The sequence below is a fragment of the Choloepus didactylus genome, chromosome 14 (assembly GCF_015220235.1).
Source record: "Choloepus didactylus isolate mChoDid1 chromosome 14, mChoDid1.pri, whole genome shotgun sequence".
Taxonomy (NCBI): domain Eukaryota; kingdom Metazoa; phylum Chordata; class Mammalia; order Pilosa; family Megalonychidae; genus Choloepus; species Choloepus didactylus.
The window spans coordinates 79,048,444-79,063,327 of NC_051320.1; the positions used below are offsets into that span (position 1 = coordinate 79,048,444).

Sequence of the window (14,884 nt, forward strand, 5' to 3'; positions counted from 1 at the left end):
TGGAAAGGGCACTGGAGATAATGGCTTTAGAAGACCTGGATTTAAGTCTTAGCTTATAAGATACCATTTCTGAGTCTCAATTCCCATCTGTAAAAGGGGAATGATAAGCTAATACTTGCCCTACTGTGGTTAATGGTTAAAAAACAAAAATCAATAATAAATTAGTGAGTCATTACTAGATTGCTATTCTATTTCTTTACATGCATTGACTCAGGAGGTGGAGTTTATAGATGAGGAAACAGAAGCTTACAAAGGTTAAGTAATAGCTAGTAAGTGGTTGAGCTAGAATTTTGTGCCAGACAATCTGACTCCAGAGTTTGGGCTACTAAGCCCCTATTGTTACAATGTCTCTTACAAGTGACATCATTATTATGAGGTACAATTACGATTACTAAAAATAGTCAGTACTACTATACTTCTATAGTCCTGTGATGAATTCAATCTCCCTGTTTATGAAAAGCCCCAGGATTAAAGATCAGAATTGAGCCATGGGCTTGGCTTTTTTTTTAAGTACCCTCCGGTCCCCACCCACTTGCTGGCAGCAACTGAGGCAGGTGGTCCAAGGACCCCCGTGGAGAATATCCTGCTCCTGCCTTCCTCCCCACACAAGCAGCAGCCAGGCCTCATGTGGACCTTCCCACATCCAACAGGATCCCAACCTGGACCCAAAGTTAGGCTTGGCTCTTAATAGCCATGGGGCCTTGGGAAAGTCTGGATCTGAGCCTGCTCCCTCGTCTACTCAATGACTCTTGTCCCATAGTAACTCCTGCCTTCTTTATCTCAAAGTTCACATAAGGTTGAAAGTTAAAAAGTAGATTAAAAAGCGCACTGACAAAAAAAAAAGGATATGCGTGGTTTATTATTATTACAATCTTTTAGAAGATGTTTGCTGACCTGGTTTTTACAAATTCACATTTTAAACTACCCCCGTATTCCTATAAGTTACTCAAAGCCTGATTTTGGAAAAGAAGCCTCATGGTTTTTTCTGACTACATTTTCACAAACACTGATGACATGACACTATTTTTAGCCACTGCGTGCACCTGTTCTTTGGAAATTAGTGTCTGTCAAAATACTTCACTACTTTTCCCCTTTCATTAAGGTTAACCTTGAGTTATACTTGCTTTCATTGATCTAGGAGACATAATATTATTTTGTATTACTTTAAAATTATAATTTGAAAACAACAGAAGGTATCTCATCTCTTCAGATACAATGCAATGCTTTTATGAAATACTCATCGAAGGCACCCAACTAAATCCCCTTTCCCCAACTGATGTATCAACAGTTAGGATAAGGAAATTGTCTTTATTTTCAAGGCTCAGAGTAACAGAGGAATATTTTCAATGGTGGAAAGCTGTCATTAATCCTGAAAGAGGGAACCAGGTGGAGTGCAAAGAGCTCAGAACTTGCAGACAGAGAACCAACCACCTGCCATGGTATGGGCAAAGGCTCATGGGGGGCTTCTCAGTTTAACCCCCACAGCAACCCCAAGGCAGGTTTCCCATGAGGATAACTGGGCCCTAATGAGAGTTTAGGTAATCTGCCCAGACTTTCTCACTTCACCAGCAGCAAGTAGCCCCCATGTTTAGGTAGGTCTACTCACTGGCATAGAAGGCCTTCAAAAACAGCCTGAGGCATTGTCTTTTAGCTACTAATCCAAAAACTTTAGTTGATGGAGTGGGTTACAGTCATTCTTTAACTAAAGAGGGAGTGGGAAAGAGGGCTTCTAGCATGAAAATAAAAAAAAAATGTGAAACAATAAGGACCAATTAATTTTAGAGTTAGGAAGTCTACATCAATCAACAAGGAAGTCAGAAAGATGAGCACCTGTTAGCAAACTGTGTGACCTTTTTTTTTTTCTGGACATGCTGGATAGGCAAGAAAAGGTCCCTTTCTATTCATTTAAACAATTGAAAGCCACTCAATAAAGAATCTTAAAAGAGTAATCCCACTCCTCAGTATAAACTCAAAAGAAATGCATATATATTCACCATGACATGTACTAGAATATTCAGTGTAGCACTATTCGTAATGGCCCCAAACTGAGAACTACCCAAAAGACCTGTTAACAACAGGATAATAACTAACTTGTAGTAGATTCACACAATGGAGTAATATGAGGATGAGCAATCTACAACCACATGCAACAACACGAGTGACTCTCAACCATACTGTTGAGAAAAGGGGCTGAATTCAGAAGAGTACATACTGTATAATTCCACTTACAGAAAGCATAAAAATAGGCAAAAGCCATCTATGCTATTAAAAGTCAGGATAGTAGTTACCTTTCGAGGGGATAATGATCCAAAGGGAGCAGGAGGAAGGTTTTGGAGGTGCTGCTAAGTGTTCTGCTTCTTCACTCTGGACACTGGTCATATGTGTGTGTGTTGAGCTTTGGAACATTCAACAAGCTATAAATTTGTAATATACATACTTTCCTGTTTGTATACTGTTACTCAATAAGGTTAGAAAACAAAGCCCTGAGCAAAGCACAACCTTAGTTAAAGACCACAGTGTTACTGTCTAATGTGGACAGGACTGCTAAGGGAAGATTTTTTTACAGTTGTACATACCAAAGCACTAACCACTAAAGTTCTAAATTCAAACCTTGAAGGTACTTCCATGCTCAGCCTCCCCGTATGTCTGCTCCCAACCCCCCAACACTCTTAAATTCTGCTAGAGTTGCTGCCGCTAGGTTAAATGTGATAATATATGCAAAAGCTTGGCAAATAAAGGCACCAGGCCAATTCACAGATTTGGTTGGTGCCATTTCTTGTTATTCCTGGAAACAATTAGGGAATTTAGGAACTTGTATCTTCCCATTTCAAGTCAGGATGCTTTGGGGGGGGACAAAAAAATGGAATAAGACAACTAATCCAGCAGTTGCATGTCAATTTCAATTACAAATTAAAATTAGAATCTTACAATCCATACAGAGGAAGCATTAATGGTAGGAATTATTATCAGCTGATAAATAAAAATAGGCACTATTTTTTAATAGCCTATTTACAGACCAATGACTGGTTATTTTGTAAACATTTTTCCATATGTTCCATGTAATAGAGGCATGAAGTAAGTAGCACATTTCCTCACTTTGAAGGTACTGATTTTTGTGTTTCTGAAATGAGGATGTGTCTTATAATCATTGTATTTATTTAATCTTTTCTACCTTTTTCATCCCCAAAAATAGTTGTATTAAATTGTCAGAGCATCTTATAATTGATGATCTCTTAGAGTTTACACGGTATTACATTATCCCCATTTTTCAGATAAAGGAATTGAGGCTCAGAAAGAATAAGTAACTTGCAGAAGGCCACACAACTATTACGGGGCTGAGCCCAGCCTTGAGCCCATGACGCAACTACCTGAAATCAGGTTTTACTCTAACAGAAAAAGAAAAATAATTTGTTATGACTAATATGGAAGAAATCACCTTCAAATAATGTTTTACTAAACACTTAGCTATGTGTTTCGGTAGATATTATACAAAGGAGTTCAATAAGACAGCCTAGAACTATCTTCAACTCACCAGAATAGAAACTGCAACTGCAGTTGTCTATAAAGTGGGGTAACACTATCTCAGGATGACTGCAAGAAAGAAGGAGCTAACATATGAAGCAGCATAATACAGGGATAAGGAAGTGATATTACTTTGTCTAAAGAAATGAAGAAATACCAACAGGCAGGCAGCCGTGGGAAATCACCACTTCTCTTTGAGTTAATCAGGGACCAATATGAAGACATTTCATACCTGTGAACTGTTGAATGCTGGGTGTTAAGTCTAAGGGACTAAGAAAAGAGAAATTCTGTACCACAGTGTAGTGAGTTTTAACACACACCTATGTGTTTCCATTTATCCAAAACATTTTAAACTTTGGATTCCAAACCAATGAACTACTCAGAGAAAACCAATAGTTAAAAAGGAAAAATATCTTTTGTGACTTCCAACACGTATCCACAATTCTAAACCAATTATCTCCAATTTTTTCTTAAGGGCAAGCAGTAAAATTCCCAGGTCTACCTTAATGATCCAGCTTCTAAGGAAAAGATGAGCCTCAAGCAGAAACTCTGCTCAAGCAACGACACACACATCCTTTGTCCTTTCACATCAGCCTCTCAGATGCAGTTTTCACTCAACTGCTTCATTTGCAAATGAGTTCCTCCAGGTGGATCTGAAAGCTACACTTGTCTAGAAGGGGTAGGAATTCGAGCAGCATTAAGAGGAAACAAGGTATAGAGACTGGTCTTTGCATACCTGGGCAGTCGGTGCCTCTCTCCTCCCTCCTGCCAGCACCTTCTCACTGACCCAGGCTAACAGGCCCCGAGGAAACAAAGAAAGGAAGATGGGAAACACGGGAAAGGTGCAACGAGGTGTGACATAAACGAAGACCCTTTCTAAAGGAGACGACTAGTCAGTTCACCTCTTCTAACATTCTTCATCTGCTCCCTAACAGAAAGGCTTTCTCATGTTTCTTATTTTACTAATCTGATTATACAAGCGAGCAAGATTTTGCAAGGAGGGTCAAAGAGCCAGTGTTGATCAGATTCTTTTCACAAAATGATTTATAACTGTGGCTCCCATGCACACATATTACCCAACAGGGCATCAGGCAAAATGTGCACAGCATTCAGTCAACAGATATTTACTAACGCAAATAAACAGAAAACAGAAGGCCATTCTGGGTGCACTCCAGAATCATATCCTTATGTCCAACTGTCTACTTAACTCCTCCACTTGAATGCCGAAAAAGCATCTCAGACTTAGGCCAAAACCTAATTCTTCACCCACAGCCCTCACCCAACCTGAGCCTCCCTACACATTCCCAACCTTAGTAAATGGCTCCGCCAGCTGCTCAGTTGCTCCTGCGAGTGGCATCTTTGAATCCTGTTTCCTTCACCCCTTCATCCTTCATATCCAATCTAACCGCAATCTTGCCCAATTCAACTCCCAAATCTGTCCACTTCTCCCTTAACTTCACAGCCATCCTGGGCAAAACCACTTTCTCTCCTGACTCTGACTTAACTCCTCTCTAATCCGTTACCTAGCCCTCTCGACCTCTCCCTCTCCCTCTTTCTCCCTCTTTCCCTCTCTCTCTCTCTCTCACACACACACACACAAACACGGTGGGCAACCCCTACCTCCACCCCCTAACCCCACACACACCAAGTCCACCCAATGGAGTAGAAAAGGCAATCTTGTCAGTCCTTTATTCAAAAGGCTCCAAAAGCTTCCTTGTGCCCTCAAAATAAAGTTCAACCCCCTTAACATACCTAGAAGGCCCTACATGATCTACTTTTCCATCTTCACTTTACTGCATGCCCACTGTCTAGCTTCCTGGCCTCATCTACCAAGCGTCATCCCTACAGCTCACTCTGTACTAGCAATCCACTCGTCTGTTCCTTGTTACTGCCTCTAAGCCTTTCACTTCCTATTCCTTTTTTTTGAAAGTTTGTCCCAGAACCAGATCTTCCCAAGGCTGGCTGCTCATCAAGTTTCAGTTCAAATATCTTATCTGGTCCCTTTCTGGACCACACTATCATCACATGCCTCTCTCATTTTCTTCACAGGAGCCAGGACCTTTTCTGTCCTATTCATTATTGTATCTTCAGTGCCTAGCACATAGCTAGTGCCCAATTAGGTCCATGCATTTAACCAACACATAAGCACCTGCTATGTGCAAGGCATTATTCTAAGTAACAAAAGGGTGGTAAACAAGACAAAGATACTACTCTCATGGAGCCTTACTCTCTGAGGGGAAGCAGAGTAACATGTACTAAGGGGTGATAAACGCAAGAAAAAGTAAAGGTAGAGACAGAATGGAAGAAAGGTACTATTTTATGTAGAGCAATTAGAGAAGACCTCACCAACAAGGTGGCATTTGAGCAGAGTCCCAAAAAGAAGTAAGGAGATAAAGGAGAGAGCCAGAGCCACAGTTATCTTCCTCAAGCAGAGAACACTGTATGCAAAGGCCCTGAAGAGGGATCATTATACGCTGAAGGAACAGTCAGAATGCCACTGTAGAGCCTAATGTACAAGGTGGAGAGGAATGGGAAATGAAGTCAGAGAAGGAGTGGGGGGCCTTGCAGGCCATTGAAAGGACTGAGATTTTACTTAGCCAGCGGAGAAGACATTGGAGAGTTCTCAGCCGAGGACTGACAGGACTTGTCAGGATCCCTCTAGCTGTTTGTAGAAAAGACTGAAAGGAATAGAACTGGAAGATGATAATGGCTTGCGACACAGGGTGAGAAGGAACTGTATTATGGATATATGTCAAAGGTAGAGTCAACAGAATTTGCTGAGAGACTGTAGAGTGTGAGAGTAAGAGAAGTCAGAGATGACTCCTAGACTATTAGCTTTAGCTCCTGTAATAATGGAGTTGCTGTTTACTTCTAGGGGAGAAAGAAGGGGATTCAGTTTAGAACATGTTAAGTTTGAGATGCCTGTTAGTCATCCAAGTATTACATCTCAAATAGACTGTTGGATGTACAAGTACGGAAAACAGGAGATCAATCTGAACTGAAGATCTCTGTACTTGTACTTGGAGGTCTTCAGTTTACCAAGTATCTAAATCCATGAAGCTAAATGAAATCACCTAGGTGGAGAATGTAGAGAAGAGGTCCTGTAACTGATCCCTGGGGCACAACAGAACACTTAAAGGTCAGGAAGATGAGGAACCAGCAAAAGAGACTAAGATATAACAGCCAGTGAGGAGAATGCAAAAGAGTATTATCCTTGGGTCAAATCATGTGTTGAATTTAATCTCAGATCTTGGTATCTGACCTGCTACTAACTAAAGTTTAAACCACAGAACAAGGTAAATAAAGATAACCCCCAGGAACTTAACATTCTCTTGCCAGGTGAACGCTCTAGACTGCTTCCTTAAGGCTTAAGAAAGTAACAGTACCTTCCATTTCTGGAGCAATTTACTTTTTATTCATTCATTCATACATTCAACTACTACATACCAATAGTATTTTAACCTGGGCAAAGTGCAGATTAAATAAACTCCTCTGCATTTCTGACTTTAAGTACCTCCTACAGGAGGAAAAAAAGAAACTCCCTTAACATGAAAAGGACTGCTCAGCTCGACATCGGCCAAGTTGACACCTACACGCCACCCACGTGGGTGGCAGAAGTAGGTAAAAGGGCACCTGCTCCAGGTAGTCCCAGACTGCTAACCTTGGTTCTTTGGGGTCCCAACACCGGGATCCAATACGTTGACAAACATCACTTACTTACCTTATCACTGCCTCCTTCATCGAGTGCGGGGAGGTGGCGAGCACAATCTTAATACAAGGACGAGATCGGTCCCTTACCACCAGAACAAACCCGTCTCCAGCTATCCAGGCCTTCGCTCCAGACCCCACGACCTCTCCTCCAGTCTAAGACCCCGCCCTAAACCCCTAAAGCCGACGCACTACAAGTCCCGGCAGGCACCGCGCGTCCGCAGCCCGCCGGCGTACGCTCCGCCGCCGCGGGGCGGCCTGGAACCTGTAGTCTCAACTGCCCCAGGAGCCAATCAGTACCTGGAAGCGATAGAGGAAAGCTTCGGGCCAGAGGAAAAAGTAGGCCGGGCTGATGAGGCCGAGTTTGCCAACCAAGGGCACCGCGACGGTGGCGGCGAACCAATAGCGCGTGATGGCCGGGATGCTCCTGAACCAGTCCCCGATGTCTGACATCTTCGCCGCTCAGGTGGCCAGGATGCACACAGTCGCCCGGCTCGCCGTCCTGGGCCACCTCACTACGCGGCCGGCTCCGCGAGTGTAAGGTGTCTAGGCGGAAGCCGCCGAAGCCGCGGTGCAGAAGGCGGAGACCGGCAGACGTGGCGCCACCGAATTCGGACAAGCGAGGGAGAGTTCCAAGGCGAAACTTCCCCTTCCGGCGGCCGCAGACGACGTGACCAGAAGTCCCGCCGCTTAAAGGGCAAGAATGGCTTTTACTGCTGGGCGGAGGCTCCGCGGCCATGGGGGCGGGGAGAGGAGGGGCGGGGCGAAGACAAGACTGATGGGAGACAGTGGTTGCCAGGAGCAACGACAAATGCTTCAGCCAATGGCGAGGCCGAATGCCTTCCACCTTTTTTTTCGCCAGAGATGGAAAGCAGGTGGTCCCCTGTGATAGGTATTCAGAGGCAAGGAAGAAAGGGAAACAAGATATGCCCGCCTTTTTGCGTTCTTTCAACAAACGTTTGTTGAGCGCCTACGGAGTGCCAGGCTGAGAACATGGTACCATCTCTCTTAGAGCTTACATTAACGGGGATAGACGGATAATGAACAAATAAATAATTGAGGAAGATAATTTTGGATAGTGATAAGGAAAATAAAATAGGGTGGTGGAGTAGAGTGAGGCGGGGTGGGGAGGCTGTGGGGAGTGATGGCTACTTTAGATGAAGATGATCAGGTAAGCCTTCTCTGAGGAGGTGACGTTTGGACTGAGCCAGCCAGGCAAAGATGAGGGAAAAGTTTTCCAGGCAGAGAAAACAGCTGCTCCAACTAGTTTGGAGTGTTGGAGGAACTGAAAAGCAGAAATAATCTTGTCTGTTCATCTAGTTCATTAGGCAGGACTTAAATTACAAGCAGAGGGGATTTCATCTTGTTTAATTTTTTTTTTTCAATCTGTAAAAAGAAATTGAGTGGAACTTTACCTGTTATTTTCAGATTTAAGGCCTACAGCTCAGAACTGATAAAGCCATCTGATAAAGACCACCAGGAACACTCCTGTAGAGTTAGATTTATTAACTTCCTGCAACAAAGGAGACTGCTCATAAGAGGAACCTGGGCCATCTTACCAAACAAAACAAAACAGGGTTATTATCGGATATTATGAGAAAAGATGGAGTTTTGGTAAAATTTAAATAAAGAAATGTTTTGCTATGCTCAAAGCGAAGTAGGGCTGTGTGTAAAGGGGGTTAACCTCAGGCTCAGAACCTGAACTGGGAAGCAGACTGTTTTAGTTTCCTAGGCTCCTCTAGCAAATACCAGGAAATGGGTCCGGTTTAAACAATGGGAATTTAGTTCCTTGCAGTTTTGAGGCTCAAAGAAAGTCCAAACTAAGCCATCATCAAGATGATGCTTTCTCCCCGAAGTCTGGCCTTCTGGGGCTGGCTGCTAGTTATCCTGGTCTTTCCCTTCTCTTCCGGGTTCCACTGATTTCAGCTTCTGGCTGCCTCCTCTATGGCTTTCTATCTCTGTCTGTCTGAATTTCATTCTGCTTATAAAGGACTCCAGTAATATGATTAAAACCCATCCTGATTCAGGTGGGTCACACCTTAACTAAAGTAGCCTCATCAAAAGGTCACACAGGAATAGATTATATTTAAGAAAATGTTTTTCTGGGGTACATACAAGTTCAAACTGCCACACAGATCCACAGTCCTTTTTCCTTGAAAACCTCAAAGTTAAGATAAATGTGGAATGTGGGGTCTGAAATCTCATTATCCAAAGCTTTACACCTGAGTTGAAAACCCTGCATCAAAGCAATGCAAATGGGTCAGTTCCTCCAAGCAGGAATGGGATGTTCCATTCACCCAGATATAATTTCAAACCGCAAGGTTTTTGACAATCTGAGATTTTAGAAAAATTTCATAGTATCTTGTCCTTCATGTTAATTAACAAAATCAGCTTTTACAGGATAAGAAGGCAGTAAATACTCTACAGTCCTGTAAGAGCAAACAACATTGGGGACCTAATAAATATTGAATGTAGAGAATTTGGGAAGAAACTCACTCATACACTGGTAGGAATATAAATTGGTACAACCTTACAGAAAGATAACTTTGATATAAAAGAAAACCTAGATGTTGTATAAATAAACTAACATTTGGAAAATTGCTTGAAGTTTCTCCTCTGCATAGCCTGCACCCATATTTTCTTGTACCACTACCAAACTGAGTGCTAAGGAAGTTTTCTCTGATGAATTCATAAGGACATGTGCATGGGAAAAAGACAAGAACAACATATATACCCAATGGCTAGCAGAATTTAATTTTAGGTTGTGGGTTATAAGTGAATTTCATTTGAGAGTGAATACTCTGGAATTACACTTCAGGTTTTAGAACACTCAAGTTTAAATCATGGCTATTTCATTTTGTTTTATATACTGCCAACACTGTCTGACTCGAAGTAGATGCTAAATACATCACCAACAGCCTTCGTGTCATGGATCCAGGCTTTGTTCATTTCCCATTTTATGATGATCTCCTGGAGAACTTGTCCCTACTTCCAGGACAGTACCCACTTCAGTGATGCTCAGCCCTGTTCCACGGGAAGTTCCTTGAGGTAGTTTCTCTGCTTTTCCATCTGTGTATCTGCCTTGCCTGTCGTGGTGCCTGGCACACTGTTGGAGCATCCTGAATGTTTACTGGATTTGGTTAACCCACCTCACCCCTTTAAGGTCATGTATTGACAACCGATTTCACAGTGATCACACCTAGTATCTCAAATCCCATCCCAGGGCCATCCTGGAGGCCTTCGCTCTCCTGGTTTCCTCAACTCTGAGCTGTCCCTTCTTCATTTCTCAAGCTCACTAGTTGACCAACTACCTTGTCCAGTTGGTCATCCAGGGCCCTTCCTTGTCCATGAAATTCAACAAGGTAACATATAAAAGCTGCTACTACACAGATGACATGTAAGAGATCCTCAAAAATGTTTTTTTTTTCCACTCCCACACTTTCCTTGCATTCAAGCAGTTACCCAAATTCCAACAATGAATCCTTATGTATATACATTTTTGTATGTAATAGTTAACATTTATTGAGTGCTAACAATGGGTTGGCACTGAGCTGTATCCTTTATGGCCATGGTCTCAATGAGTCTTCACAAGAACCCTTCAACTTTTGAGGTACTTTTATTTCCATTAATAAATGAAGAATCAGGCTCAGAAAAGTTATGTAATTTGCCCCCTGCTAGCACATACATACATAGGACTTAAACACAGTTTCTGTCTGAAGCCAAAGGTGGTGCTCTTTAATTCATTCATTCAATAATGTTTGTATTGAATGCCAGTTATATGCCAGACACTCGTTTAGGTATCAGAGATACAGCAGTGAATCAAACTGACAAATATCTCTGCCCTCTTGGAGCTTACATTCTAGAGAAGGCCAAATGACAATAAAAAGGACAAAAGTAAGACATACGATATGTGAACTGGTGATAAGTGCCAGGAAAAAAAAAATAAAGCAAGGAAGTAGATTTAGGATTGCAATTTTAAGTGGGATGGTTGGAGGGAGCCTTATTGAGAGACTTCAGGAGATAAACTTGAGTAAAGGCCTTAAGGAGGGGAAAGAGCGAGCAGGACAATCTCTGGGGGAGATTGTAAAAGTTTGGTTCTAGGTTCAGATATTACAGAGTTCTCACTTGCGGGAATATCTCGGGCACTTTCAAAAGTGAACCATCCTAGGCTGCAGGATGTCTACCTAACATCCCTTGCCCCTGCCCTAAATTGGCAGTTGTGCCCATAAGCGGAAACAACCCTGCACTGTTCCAAATGCCTCCTGGAGGAGGGGGTGTTGTGCGCCCCCCTGCCCTGCACTCAGGTTTCCACTCAGACAACACCCCTTATGGGTGCCTTCCCTGGGCACCTTAATCAAAATATTTCCCCACCTCGTCATTCTCATCCCTTTACCAAAAATGCTTAAACATTTCTTTACTTTCCATGACCTAACAGTATCATTAATTTATTTTCTTATTTGTTTCTTGTCTGTCTCCCTAACTTGGACGTAAGCTCCCAGCAAGCGGGAACTTTGTCTTGTTCACTGCTGTATCTCCAGCACCCAGAGTAGCCCAAGCCTACCGTGGGAGCACAATTAACATTTATTGAACTAATGAATGAGGATCCCCTTTTACAGAGAGAGCAAATGTAACCTTAGCCTAATAAGAAATAGAACAGAACCATTTCCCTGAAGAAGAGAGCAAACGGAGGCACCAAGAACACCAAGAATCAGAAAACTTAGAGGAAAAGCAAAGTAATTACAGATGGTTTGGTAAAAGTTGGATATACCGGCTGTTTTGGTCATGGAATTTTATTGCTGGTGCTGCAGAAAGGATGTGCATACATGCATATGCTGCACTGGCAGTGCTCCCTCCTCCTTTTGCATATTTAGGCCCAGATATGCTCTAGCTAAATGTGGTCAAATGAGTGACCTTGACTACACCACGGGGTGCAGAAGAGCTGCTTGGTTGAACCCAATCAATTCACAGAATTTTAAGAAATGGGAAATCTTTTGACACCAATAGGTTTGGGCTTGTTATGTAACGTTAAACAACTGAAACATTATCAAATGTCTAAGTTGATGAAAGTTGGTAAGAACCAATGCAGTGCTGGAGCCAGTTCATTCCAGCCACAAGGACCAACTGTTAAATTTTTAGAAATTTGAGTCCATCATTAAATCATTGTTAAAAATTAAATTACGTAAAGTCACATTTAAATAAATTTTATATTTTTTAAAGGTGACATACTCAAAATACATCACTTCTTAATTATTGTACTACATTTTACTATTATCTATGCTCAAGGTACTGCATCTGTAAGGTGGACATACTATTTCACACCTCTTTCCAATGCCACCTTCAGTGACATCATATTTGTATCTTGAAATTGCCAATGTTGGGAGTATTTACACCAGGAAAACTGGCAAATTCTACAAATCATGGTGTTTTTATTACAGAGGCAGTTGTTAAACATTTATCAGTATACCACTGGTAAGAAGAAATTGGTACCCTCCTTAAAAGGGCTTAAATAATACTAATCATAGTGGTGAACATTCATTGAGCACTTCTATGTGCCAGATGCATTCTAAACTCCCCACAATTCTCTGAGGGAGGCGCTATTAATATCCAGATGTTACAGATAAAGAAATTGAGGCGCAGAAATATTAAATACTTTGCCCAAGGTTATTGTCCTAGTAAATGGTGGAGTCAACAAATTCCAGGCTCCATACCTGTAAATACAATGCCCGTGTTTTCCAAATCATTAGTCAGGGTCCAAGATCAAATGAGTGCAAGTGTAATTTATGAGAATAACAGGGAAGAATATTTGAAAGTTGACTATATGTTCACAGTACCCATGAGTTGGAGGTTTTAATTTCCGACAAAATTCAAATAGAAGCTTCTACAGGATTTAAAAGCAAAAAACAAGCAAGACTAAAGAAAAAACTGTAAAAAAGTAAAGGCAGCTGACACACCTGGTGCAGACGCCCAATCAGTGTTGGTTCATAACCCTGCTGCTCCCCACCCCCAGGCACACACCTACTTCCTTATAAAATAATTCTCTGAAGGCTTAAGCAGAGGGTCCCAGCTTCAAAGAACTGCTTTGCTGACAAAGACCACACTCTGCAAAGATCTATAGGTTAAAAAGACAACCCCACTGTACAGATCCCATTGTTCATAGCTTTTCTTATCATTGTCTTTCCTCACGTAGAAAGTTGCTTGAAGTTATTTTTCAAAGCAATCAATAAAATCAAAGCCCTAAAAATACTTGGGAAGGACAATTTTTAGTGCTAAGGCCACACTGAAAATGGGAGCTTGAAGATCCAGTTGGGATGCAATGAAGTTGGGCCATAAGGAGATCTAGTAGATGCTGCCTCTGGCCAGTCGCCCTCACTTGGGTCCTTGGCCCCCCCACACACACTGCCCAGAGTGACAGGAGGAAGGATGCCAAGCTGCCCTGGAATACTTTGCTGGACAATTAATGCTTGGCTCAATCAGTTCGTCTTCCTACCTTACAGCAATTAGAGGCATTTGACTCATGTTTTACCAGCATCCTGTCACGCTTGATTGATAGCCTGTCCTCTGAGCCCACACATGCTATTAGGAACCTATAAATCAAGGCTAATTATCCGGTCCTGTGGAAGATATTCCCGACATCCTCTGACTCCACAGCTGTCTGCCCAGGGAGGTCTTTTGAATAGGCCACAATCTGCAGAGTAAAATTTTGAAAGTTTAGTCTTCCTATGCTGGCTTACACCTGCACCTAGAATAGCACAATTCATTATTAATTTCTTTGGTGTAAAGTTTGCAAATAATTTTAAAAAACTCAAGTGCCAAAAATGAAGGAATTATAAAATTATGTCACATTCATAAGGATATTATGCAGTTGTGGCTAAGACAGAGGTGGCTCTAGCCTGTCCTTGTCTGTTAGGACAGCTTTGGACATGATAGAGGCCAACAGCTCCAGATCCTCTTTCTCCCTGGCCACATGAAACGTAGGAAACTTGAGGCACTGCAATAGGGAGCTTCACCTTCTAGTATTCTCCTTCCCTTAGTCTCAAGGAGGCTTTTTAGAAAGCCTCATCTATGTCAGCAGTTTTCTCATTGTTTTTGGGAATGATCTTGCTGCATGTTACGATCAACATCACATTTCCCCTCTCCTCTGAATACAGTACTAGCTCAGCTGTAAGTGCCAAATCCTTTTGATTATACATGAAACACTGCCCTTGGTTGCTTTCATGTACGTTTTATGAGAACACCTAGGCATGAATATTTATTTAAGCACTGTGAGCATAAGCTTTGGATTTTCTTCTATTCTGACACATTAAAATGGAGAGAGAGTTTGTAGTGATGCACTATGACATAGTCACCTGTAATGGCTTCTGCTTCCTTCTGTCCCCTTACAAGGCCAAGTAACTGAGTCATCTAGAAAATGGAAAATGTTGCTTGGGTTTGCATCAGTTAGCTGTATGTTTTACTGTTTTACTGATGAAACGGAAGTGTTTCCCTTGCAATGTCAGCTTTCCTACAAAGTTGTCAATAAAACCTTGGCATCAGACTGTTGCCAATTTGAATTCCTTCCAAGGTGACTCATTTGGTCAACCCCTGATCACTTTTTATTTCAATTAGAACAGCTCCCACCCTATTACTGCCTCAAGTCTCAAACTCTTTTATGTGA

The 14,884-nt window shown here is 42.0% G+C and overlaps 1 protein-coding gene across 1 annotated transcript in view; it reads right to left on the reverse strand.

Annotated features, from left to right (window-relative positions):
* DERL1 (derlin 1) overlaps window positions 1-7,906 on the reverse strand; it is a 32,955-nt gene extending 25,049 nt beyond the window's left edge. Inside the window, exon 1 of the mRNA XM_037802793.1 lies at window positions 7,531-7,906. Coding sequence (XP_037658721.1) covers window positions 7,531-7,683 — 153 coding nt within the window. The 5' untranslated portion in view covers window positions 7,684-7,906. The remainder of the gene's footprint in view (window positions 1-7,530) is intronic.
* Window positions 7,907-14,884: the final 6,978 nt, after the last annotated feature.